Genomic DNA, 10467 nt, shown 5'->3' on the forward strand with positions numbered 1-10467 from the left:
GTGTGGCGTGGCGCCACGCAGAGTTGCCATGTCTTGGGATCGCGCGCTGCAACTGTCGCTCCAAGCTGTCGTCGAGAGTCGTAGTTGTGTAGTGGTCATCGAGACGTGGTAGCTCATTGAGCTCCGAGCTCGGCGCTGGAAATTTCGTCTGGTACGATGCCACTCCTTGCGCTCGCTTGGCCGCCACGCGACAGGTGCGCGCGAGCTGTGCGCGTGTGGCTTGGACAGCACACTACGAAAGACAAGCACGAACGGCCATTGAGGTCGCTCACTCGCACGCGCATCGTCGGCCGCTTGCCGCGGAGCTGCGGCAGTCCATAGCTCTGTAACTGCCGATGCAACGGCCGCAACGGTCGGCGGGCTCGTGTCGAAGATATGAAAATCCGGATTTCGAACTTCGACGAACTTCGAGTGTTAGATTGAATTACTTCAATTTAGACCAATGCCTGGTCTCCGGCCTGTGCCGTTTAAATAAAATCGACCAATGCCTGGTCTCCATTTCCGAATTATAGCCAATGCCTAGTCTCTATTCCACCCATATCCTACGAGGTAGTCCCCTTGCGACCCCTTGCGAATCCGCTGTCTCGATCGATGGCACCCTTGGCCATGGCGAGGCGTGCGCTCGAGTGCACAGCAAAAGGCAATGGGTCCGTCCGAAGATGAACCGGCTCCTCCTTTGGCCAGCGGGCGGCACCGCTTGGATGTACATACTGCAATCGGTTGACGTCGTCAAGATGCATTGCTGCGAGGAATCTCCTGCGACGCGGTCATGGTCTGCTGCGAGACTGCGAGACAGGACGTGTGCAGTTCATACAGAGCTCGCTCGATGTGACGTCGCTCGGGCTTTAACGTGGTATAGAGCCACTCGAAGACGTGCATGTACTACTCTTTTGTAGCGACCAGGAGCACGAGGGCACCCAGACAGGCCGTTGCGCGATGCTCGCACGCAAATAGCACCATCTCGAGGCGGCCGCTTCAGACGAGACCATGTTCTCGCCACCACTTGCTCGCGCAGCCCAACCCAACCTGGCGCTGTGGCCACGGGCCGCGCCGCGATCGGCGGCCATTTGACACTCATACACGTTCTCCACGCCGCGCGCGCGTTCGAGCTAACGACAGACGACGTGGTGTGTGCGCTCTTCATGACGCCTCGCCAGATAGGATGCGGGTCCGCGTTGGCGCAGCTGCCGAGCGACACGTGTCGAATAGCCGAAATGCACAAAGAGCAGATGGTCCACAGGGGTGTTATGCTCATCAAAGCACCGGGTTCGGGGGGTTTTGGGGGTAAGGAGGTGTGTTCTACCAGTCTCTGGGGCAAGGGAAGGTGAGGAAGGCATGTAGCATGCAAACGCCTCCGAGTCCGGACCATCTGTACTTTGTGCATTTAGGCCAAGCCGATACGTGTCCGTGGTTGCCAACATGCGCATGTCCATGACGAGGTGCACGCGGTAGTGCTGCACGATCGCCTTGATCGACGTTGGCGTCGTCTCCACCAGCTCGCGCTCGATCCAGGCGAGGATGTCGGCGTCGGTAATTGCTGCCTCGGCCATGCACAGCTTGTAGTGCGCGAGAAGCCGCCATATCGGCGGCGCGATCGTCGCTAGGATCGACTGCCACATGCCTTGGCTTCGCACGCGACCTCGTAGAGGACTCGAACGCGATGTTGAACGTACGAAGGATGAGTTTTTTCAGTCTTAAATATGAGAATCAACTATACTAGAGTCATCCCATCGGCCGTTTAGAGCGCACCTGACGCGAGGAAAACACCAAGAAGCAGCATCGCACTCGTGGCCGCGGTCTCTGCGTTGGACGCTCGCTGCAGCGTCGACGGTGTACCCGTGTAGTTGAGTGTGAGTTGGTTGCAGTCGGTGGAGAATGAAATGGGGCCCGAGAGCTTTGCGTTGGCCGTAAAGGCGCTGCCGCAGACACCCGAGACGGTCGACACGGTGAACGTTGCGGTTTGACCCGAGACCGCATACGTTCCTGTTGTCGAGCACGTGTTGCCGCTGCCATCGTGCGACTCGGTGAAATCCCCAGAGGTGGCAAGGTCCATGCGCATTCCCGTCGCACGGTACGAGCCGGGAAGCGGGCAGGTCAGAGCTGGAGCGGGTGTCGGGGCGGGCGTCGGCGATAGCTTCAGGCTGGGGCAGATGCGGTAGAGAGGACTTGGGTCGGAAAGCATCATGCCATAAGAGGTGCAGGATGGAAGCGTCTTCTTGATCCACAAGTAGTTTGCAGGGCAGGTCGACGTGCAGAAGCCCGACGGCAAGTTTTCATACATGTAAGAGACCGTGTCGTCGAGGGCACCGAACGTCTTCAAGTACGAATTGTTGAGAAACGTTGAGCAGTTGAACCAAAGGATCGCATCACGGGCACCGTGCATGACCGCATGATCAATCATGGAGCAATTGGCCCCGACTGCTGCGGGCGTGCATCCAGCCAGAGATCGGAATTTGTCCATCGTGTTGCCTCCGTACTTGTCGACGCAGTTAGGCATCACCTTGGCCATCGAGTTGAAAAAGGCCGAGCAGGTGGCAGACCCACACAGTGCCTTGGCGTTTTCAGTGGTGTTGGCATCAAGTCCGTCCAAGTATGTGTTCTTGCCACTGGAGCAGTTGAGCCACACCGGTTCGTCGAACCGCAATCCGTGGTACAAGATCGAGTCCGCCGTCGTGCACGCACCGCCGTTGGTCGTTGGACGGGTCATGTTGGTGCACAGCTGCTTTAGTTGGTCGACCTGGGCGAATGTTCCGCGGTCATTGACGCACTCTGGAATGCTGCTCGTGAGGTTCTGCAGGTCGGCCTTGCACGGCGGCTGGCACATGAGGTATTGATCGAAATAGAGTCCATCTGCGAACGTCATCGAGCTCTTCCAGCTGGGTCGGCTCGCATTGCACGAGGTCGAGACGTTGGCCGTCAAGAATTCTCGGATCTTCGTCTCTTGGTCTGTCGTGCAGGACGTCGGAGCGGGTGGTGGAGTTGGTGTCGGCTCTGGCTTCAGGCTGGGGCAGATGCGGTAGAGAGGACTTGGGTCGGAAAGTATCTTGACACTCTCGATAGAGGTGCATGACGGAAGCTTCTTTCTCATCGACAAGTAGTTTGCTGGGCAGGTCGACGCGCAAAAGCCCGATGGCACGTCTTCGGGTGAGTCAGCGAGTTTGTCGAGCAGAGATTCAAGGTCTTCGAGCGTCCAACTATATCCGGGATCTGTACTCCCGAGCATCGTCGTGCAGTTGGACCAAAGCCCCGTGGCGTATGCATCGCGCTTGACCGCCATATCCACCATGGAGCAATTGGCCCCGACTGCTGCAGGCGTACACCCAAATTCATACCGGAATTTGTCCATCGTGTTGACCCCGTACGTGTCGACGCAGCTGGGCATCAAGTTGGCCATCGCGTTGATAAAGGCCGAGCAGGTGGTGGACCCACACAGCGCCTTGGCCTCATTGGTGGTGTAAGCTCGAAGGGAGTACAAGTCTGCGTTCTTGACACTGGAGCAGTTGAGCCACACCGGTTCTTTGAGCAGCAATCCGCCGAGCAAGTTTGCGTCGGCCGTCGTGCACGCACCGCCGTTGGTCGTTGGACGCGTCATGTCGGTGCACATCTGCTTTAGTCGGTCGACCTTGGCGTAAGTTCCGGCGTAATCGGTGCAATTTGGAATGCTGCTCGTGAGGTTCTGCAGGTCGTCCTTGCATGGCGGCCGGCACATGAGGTATTGATCGTAGGCGAGTCCATCCGCGAACGTCATCCATCTCCACCAGCTGGGCATGCTTGCATTGCACGAGGTCGAGACGTTGGCCGCCAAGAAGGTGTTGATCTCCGTATCTTGGTCTGCCGTGCACCACGCAGCGGTCGCGGACGTTGCCAGCATGAGCGCCATCATCGCAGTGCAAAGCAGTTTCATGGTGATCGAGGCGAGGCAAATTGCAGACTAGGTTCTCTTACGGTTCGGGGCAGAGTCTTTTTGGTAGGCGGTTCGAGTGTGGATATTCATAGCAGTGGTGCAGAATCATTCCGCGTTTTTCCAGCCATTCCGGCAAGCGCAACCACCCGACGAGTGGCTGCGTCCTCCGAGGCGCGGCCGTCGGTCATCCGGCAGAAGGAGGCCTCGTCAGTCGATGCCTTCGCCTGTTGCGAGCCATATATATATATATATATATGAGACCAAGCGACGCTGAGCGATGAGGATCTCATCGCCACGCGGTACAAGACGACGTATCCAAGAAAGGCGACAAACTAACCAACAACAAAAACAACAGTCAGGGGGCCAGAACCAACATCAAATCCAACACTGAATAAACATGAGCACCGAGCAAAGAGCACAGAGCGCAAATCAGCCAGTTGCCACCGTCATCAGCCATCAACCTTCAGCAGCAAGATCCATATCATCCGACCCCGAAACTCAAGACATCGACCCAAACAAAGAAACCAAATCCAACGCGCCACACCGCCAAAACGAAAGCAAAGGCATCCAGCCAACCGCCCAGCTCGACGCCGCCAGAACGAAAAGCAAGTCAGAAGACCCAACGCCACAACGAAAACACTCTCATGTACGACGACCGCCGACCAAGACGCCAAAACAAAACAACTCGGTCAGAGTCGGCACCATGAACATTCAACCTGCATCGTCATCAGACCACCCGACATTTCGCGTCGGTCGCCAAGCCAACGACTCCCATCAGCCCGCGAATTCAAGTGAGCACCCCTTCTGTACCTTCGGGTGCTGCAGCTCCAGGTCGGCCCACAGTCGCATCCAAGTGGAGCGACGTAACACGGGTCTGGCTCACGACCGCGGACTCTGCTGGTCGATCAAGTAGCTTGACATATTGGTAATCCCGGTAATTAACCGCCTGACAAGAAAGGGACGCGGGGTCAGGGTACACATACAAGACTTGCAACCAACTTTGCTCGTAAGCACCAAGCACATCCAATCCGAAGCCCGAAACTTGGCAAAGCAAAATGGCGTGAAATGAAAAAGCCGACGACCGGCGCGTGGCCGTAGCCGAGCGCGAGACGCATGTGCTTGTAGCCGAGCTGCGCTTCAAAGGCATGTGTGTTAGCACGGGCACGCAGTTGTGGCGCAGTGCATCGTGCACGAGGAAGGGCAGCTGCCACAAGCCATCGTCGCCGCGGGTCGCATACCACGCTGGAAAGGCCGAGGAAAGGCGCTGTAGTCGCACTGCTTGCTATACACCTGCTGGTAGCGCAGCAACCGTGTCAGCGCGATCGTGTCCTTTGTATAGCCATCTTGGTACGCCGCAAGGACTGTCTAGAGTTCGGGCGACCGCAGCGATCCGGTAAAATCGATGGAACAGCGTCCGGAGAAAAAACGATAGATAGATAGATAGATAGATAGATAGATAGATAGATAGATAGATAGATAGATAGATAGATAGATAGATAGATAGATAGATAGATAGATAGATAGATAGATAGATAGATAGATAGATAGATAGATAGATAGATAGATAGATCAGTGGCACCATTTAGAATGGAAGCCGCTTGGTCATACAAGAACATCCCAAGCACCATCTGAATGCATGAACGTCGTCGTTGGGACGAGCCCCGACGTGTCCGCTGCAGCAAGAATACTGTATGCCGTACAATTGCTGGAAAGGTGCCATCCCCACTGCTGCCGCACCCCTTGATGTGGACGGTCGAGACAATAATGTGTGGTTGAATCTTCGATGGCTTGTGTATATTGACGACTCTAATGCGCGCCAAGAACAAGCGCAGTCGCCTTAGCCTTGTGCGCCGTGCTCGATGCGATCTCGACGGTGGTGTTGGTCGACGACCACCCAACGCCGACGAGTTGCGTGTACACGTCGCTCGCCATGTCGATGCGGGCTTGCAGCGCAATGTACTCGTCTCTCGAGAGCACCTTTGCGGGCACACGGGCATCTGCAACGACGACGCGATCGCTATACGGTGACAACTTGGCCGTGCTGTCCAAGCAGCGGCCTTGGTGGCAGTCGATCCACGTGACCTTGGGCGAATTGTCCATTTGAAGGTCGATCAAGTTGACGCCGTCTGCATGTCGTGGCTTGGCAAAGCGAATGGCGTCGGGTGGTATCATAAAGGTGGTTTGAATCTCACGCACGAGGTAATCCATCCAGTGCAGGCCGCCTGCCATCACGTCCCCGGTTGGGACACTTAGCTCGACGCTCGGCCCAAACGCATTGGCCCCTCGGTCAAAGAGCACGAGCGAGAAGAGCTTGTGCGAGGCCAGCAGCGCCTCGGGCGCGTCCAGAATCTGGACGGCAAACGTCTGGTAGTCGTACGCCTCGTCGAGTGTTGCATCGTCGTCGGCATAGACAGCCAAAAGGCGGCGGTGCACGAGCACGTCTCGGAGCCGGAGGTACATCGCGCGTGGGTGCGTCGCTTTGAGAATGGCGCGGATCGCAGTCTTCATCTCACCCACGCGCGTCTCGCTTCGAACGACGAGATCGGTGCAGAACGAGAGCTCGTTGTCGTGCAGCCACGACGGCAAGAGCACAGCCGACGCCCATTTCGCGACGCTGAGTGGTGTGTAGAGAAAGATTTTGACGCGGTATTCGCCGGCGCGTAGCGCTGCCCCGAGCTCGACATACAACGTGCCCCTATTGTCAAGGGACAGGTTGGCCATCGATGTGTCGAGGGCCTTGAGTTCGTGCCCATTCTTGGCGCCGCGACGCAGCTTGAAGGACTCAGGTCGCAACTCGAAAAACGCGCCGAGTTGATCTTTGAGCACCCGAAGCGGTTGCCGGCGGTCGACTCGGAATGGCCAGACCATCTCGTTCCCCTTGACGCGCTTGAGCAGCGGCTCCTCGTCCGTGGTGATGTCGAGGGTGATGGTATGTGTCTCGCGCGCAAACAGCTCTTGCGCGCAAGAAGGCGACGACGCGAGATCGGCCACCTCTTCCACGTAAATGTTGGCACCGTCGTACACGCCGAGATCGGGGCGCAGAGTCTGCTGCGTCCTGTCGTTGGTCGGGTTGAGAACGCTTGCCGTTATCGACTCGTAGCCCACCGCATACATCTTGATGACGCGCGTGCAGTCACGGTTCGTGCGATACGTGGCGCAAACCAGCGACAAGAAGGCCTCGAAGCACGCATCGCCCGCGATCTGAACGTACACTGGCGGCTCCGTAAAGTGCTCGGGTGTCGTCGGCGTCGATGGCACGTACTGGCGCAGCTTCAGCGTCAGCGCTGTCGGGTCGTAGCCCGCCCACGGCTCACCGGAGCTGGCCCGAGTCTCCATGTAGAAGCGCCAGTACGGCGTGATCGACAGATCGGCCAGTGTGCAGTGCTCGCGGCCGTCGTACGTCTCGCGCGGCACCAGATGATACAAGCAGTGGGCGCGCAGCCGGATGCGGTCCAATGGGATGTCCAGCGCGTAGAGTGAGACGGCCTGCGCCGTCACCTCGGCGAGCGTAGCGTGCTTGGAGACAAGGAGCTTCTTGCGGCTGATGCCGTGGAAGAGGATAAGTTCAATCATGTCGATGGCGTGGACAACTTTTTTCTTTGGCGGTTGGATGCGCAAGCGCTCGACCCGCGCTTGCTTGTTTGCTTGCTCGCGTTGCATCTCGGCTTGTACAAGATCGACGAGCCAAGAGGGCACCATGTTGTCGTCCAAAGAACACTTCATGATGCGCGAGACGTCGACGTGGCGGTACTGCAGCACGTAGGCACACGGCGCGCGCGTTGACTCGTAGTAGCCACAGTTGGCCGACACGACGCCATACGCCGTGCGCAATTTGGCGTCGGAGATGGTCGAGACCGAGGCGTCGTTGAAGCAGAGCCAGTGACGATCGTCGTCCAGTGACGCCTGGATGTACGCGACATAGTGACCACCGTTCGCAGCGCCAGCGTGTACGAGCACTGACGCGAGCTCGTAGACAAACGGACCTTGGGTTGCCAGCATAGCAGCGAGGTCAAAGGACGGGTGCCACGAAGCTTCTGTTGCTGCTTCTTGCGTGGTCGTGGAAGACGGCGGCACCTTGGGACGGCTGGACGTCGAGGCATGATGCGCGTTCATGTCGAGGTACTTGGGAAACGAGACTCTGCTCGTAAGCTTCGACGTGCCATGGTCCCATGCAAAGCGTTTGAGGTGGAGTGTGAGCAGCGGCGGTAGTTGCACCAGCGACAGGCGCTTGATGGCGTCTTGCTTGGTGCCGCAGACGTCGCAGAGCCATTGGTTGTCACTGACGAGGCGCTCGGGTGCGAGGAAGGTTGCGATGGCGTCATCAAGACTTGTTGGTGTTGATGGAATGGCGAGCGAGAGGTCGAGAAAGGCGTCATCGTGACTGGCCTCGTGACTGCATGTGATGCATTGGACAGAGTCTGTGAGCGTGCCTACGCATTGTGTCTATTAGGAATGCCTCATCCAGATGAAAGGATGTAACATTGGTAGAGGTCTTTGACGAGGTTTGCATTGGGCGAGCCTTGAAGTGAGGCATCGAGAGCCTTGAAGAGGACATGGTAGAGCTCGTGCACGTCGTGCTGCTGCAGAAGATCCGATGGCGTCCAGCCAAAGCTCTGCATGGGCGAGGTCGTGTTGATGGCCTTGCGGTCGGTTCGCAGTTGGAGCCTCGCAAAGAGGAGCTGGAGCTCTCGCAGAAGGCTGCCTTTATTTGCGGACGATGTCATCTGGTACAGTTGCGTGCGCAGCTCGGGTGTCATATAGAGCGTCTGGAGGAGGCTGTTGAGGTAGCAGGTCGCGCTGTCGTTGCGCAGGCCGCGGTACCTCGGAGCTGGCGTCATGGTCGTCAGCATCATCGATGCACTCGTCTCGGCGTCGTTGCGCGCGGGCGAAGAGGAGCTCGCGTCGGGACAAGGGTCGATGGTCATTCGCTTGTCGACTGCGCTGGTTGTTGGCGCGATCACTTGGTAAAGTGGGAATGATGGTGGATTGCTTTGTCTTTTTGTTTTTTGAAGCATCTAGTGATACTCCGATGATTATCCCCCATGCAGAGTGTTGGCCTTGTGATACAGCGGCAACCCAACGAACCCAACATAACTCTTGCTTGTCGAGGCGGGTCGTCCATGGAGAATTACGTCGACCAGAGCCATGGTACGGAGCCACAGCACGGTGCGAGCACGACTCGATTAAACCGCATGTGATTCTGCGAGTACAATCCGACGACCGCGTTGCGTGCATGTCATGTTGTACCAGTGCAAACATCTAAAATAACGCCATTTTGGGACATTAGGTGTAAAACCTGGACCTGGACCTTTTGAGCCAATCCACAATACGAAGGTATCTTCTTTTTAGCCAATCCAAGCCATCCGATCTCGATCCCATCCTCGCCACGCACACAAGATTGGCGAGTTGCTTCTGCTCGTCCCTGACGTTACACTGCTTGACGTAATATGACTAGTGCAGTCGTCCGATCCCGCATCTCGAAGCGTTGGTGGATTCTGCAATGCAAACAGGCGTGCGTTGAAGCTCGTGGCCGATGATCCGGAAAAAGCCAATCAAACATCGTCCGGATAAAAAATCGAATGCATTTCATTAGAGAGATTTCGCAACTCACTTCCCGTTTCCATCTGCGTTTTATTTTATGTGGAGGGAGACGGGACGCAAAAAGTAAAAATTGTGATTTCGCACAGGACATCCCGTCTCCGTCGGCATTCGAATGCAGACGAAGACGGGAGCTACCTCAGCCTTGATTTCGCAAAGAAATTAGAAGAATTCCATCCTCGTCTGGTCTTGTGCTACTGCTGCGATAGCCTAACCTCATCATAAACGATGTTGTCGTCCCGCGAGCTTGTGGTGCTGCTTCGGCGCAGTCGCCGGATGTCTCGTCGCCGCCGCCGTCAGCTCCTCGAGCTGCTCCTCTCGGTTATTGAGCGGCCGTTGGTTCCGGACACGCGCCTCGACCCCGACGAACGACGCCGATGCAATCCTGCATTTCCGCTTTGACGCGCCTCTCACGCGCTCTTCAACTCCCGGCCGTCGTTATCACCGAGGGTCGGGATCGATGCCTCGCTGTCGAAGCCCTTTGCGTTGCTCTCAACCGCTTGGCCTACCCTCGGCGGTACTGCGATATGATGATCATGTTCGGTCGGTCGCGTGAGTCTCTGTGCCGCATACACAACTATGTGCTCGATGCTCTCTACGACAAGTGGGCCGGCGTCCTCTTCTCCCTGCAGACACTCGTCGCCAAGCGCCTCCAGAAGTACAAGGACGCGATTGTCGCTAAAGGCTCGCCTCTAACTAACGTCTTCGGGTTTATCGACGGATCTAAGATTCGCTGTCTTCGTCGTGATGGCGTTGGGAGCGGTCGTCGTCCGACGAGATCGGCCGGTTGTCAGTCATCGCGCCAAAATGAAAATGACGTGGGCGCGAAATGCCGACAGGTTAAACAAGGTTAAAGCCTCGGTCACGGTTTGACGTACTTTAACCTGTTGAACGAAGACGGGAGCCTTCGGTCCGCGTTTTTGATCGATTTGGGCGAATTTCACGATTAGTTTTCAGAGACTTTC

At 56.9% G+C, this 10467-nt stretch overlaps 3 protein-coding genes across 3 annotated transcripts; all 3 read right to left on the reverse strand.

The window, feature by feature from the left end:
• Positions 1–1299: 1299 nt before the first annotated feature.
• Positions 1300–3883, reverse strand: SPRG_15565 (hypothetical protein; the record flags this gene model as incomplete). Its single annotated transcript, XM_012355131.1, has 3 exons — positions 1300–1309; positions 1402–1600; positions 1750–3883. 3 exons carry the CDS (start codon positions 3881–3883, stop codon positions 1300–1302), a joined length of 2343 nt encoding a protein of 780 aa, XP_012210521.1.
• Positions 3884–4872: 989 nt separating this feature from the next.
• On the reverse strand, positions 4873–5520 carry SPRG_15566 (hypothetical protein; the record flags this gene model as incomplete). The annotated part of the gene is made up of 3 exons (XM_012355132.1): positions 4873–5108; positions 5143–5265; positions 5484–5520. The coding sequence occupies 3 exons, from the start codon at positions 5518–5520 to the stop codon at positions 4873–4875; spliced, it is 396 nt and encodes a 131-aa protein (XP_012210522.1).
• A 190-nt stretch (positions 5521–5710) lies between these two features.
• On the reverse strand, positions 5711–8757 carry SPRG_15567 (hypothetical protein; the record flags this gene model as incomplete). Its single annotated transcript, XM_012355133.1, has 2 exons — positions 5711–8334; positions 8385–8757. 2 exons carry the CDS (start codon positions 8755–8757, stop codon positions 5711–5713), a joined length of 2997 nt encoding a protein of 998 aa, XP_012210523.1.
• Between the last annotated feature and the right edge of the window lie 1710 nt (positions 8758–10467).

This window comes from Saprolegnia parasitica, assembly GCF_000151545.1.
Source record: "Saprolegnia parasitica CBS 223.65 unplaced genomic scaffold supercont2.208, whole genome shotgun sequence".
Taxonomy (NCBI): Eukaryota; Oomycota; class Saprolegniomycetes; order Saprolegniales; family Saprolegniaceae; genus Saprolegnia; species Saprolegnia parasitica.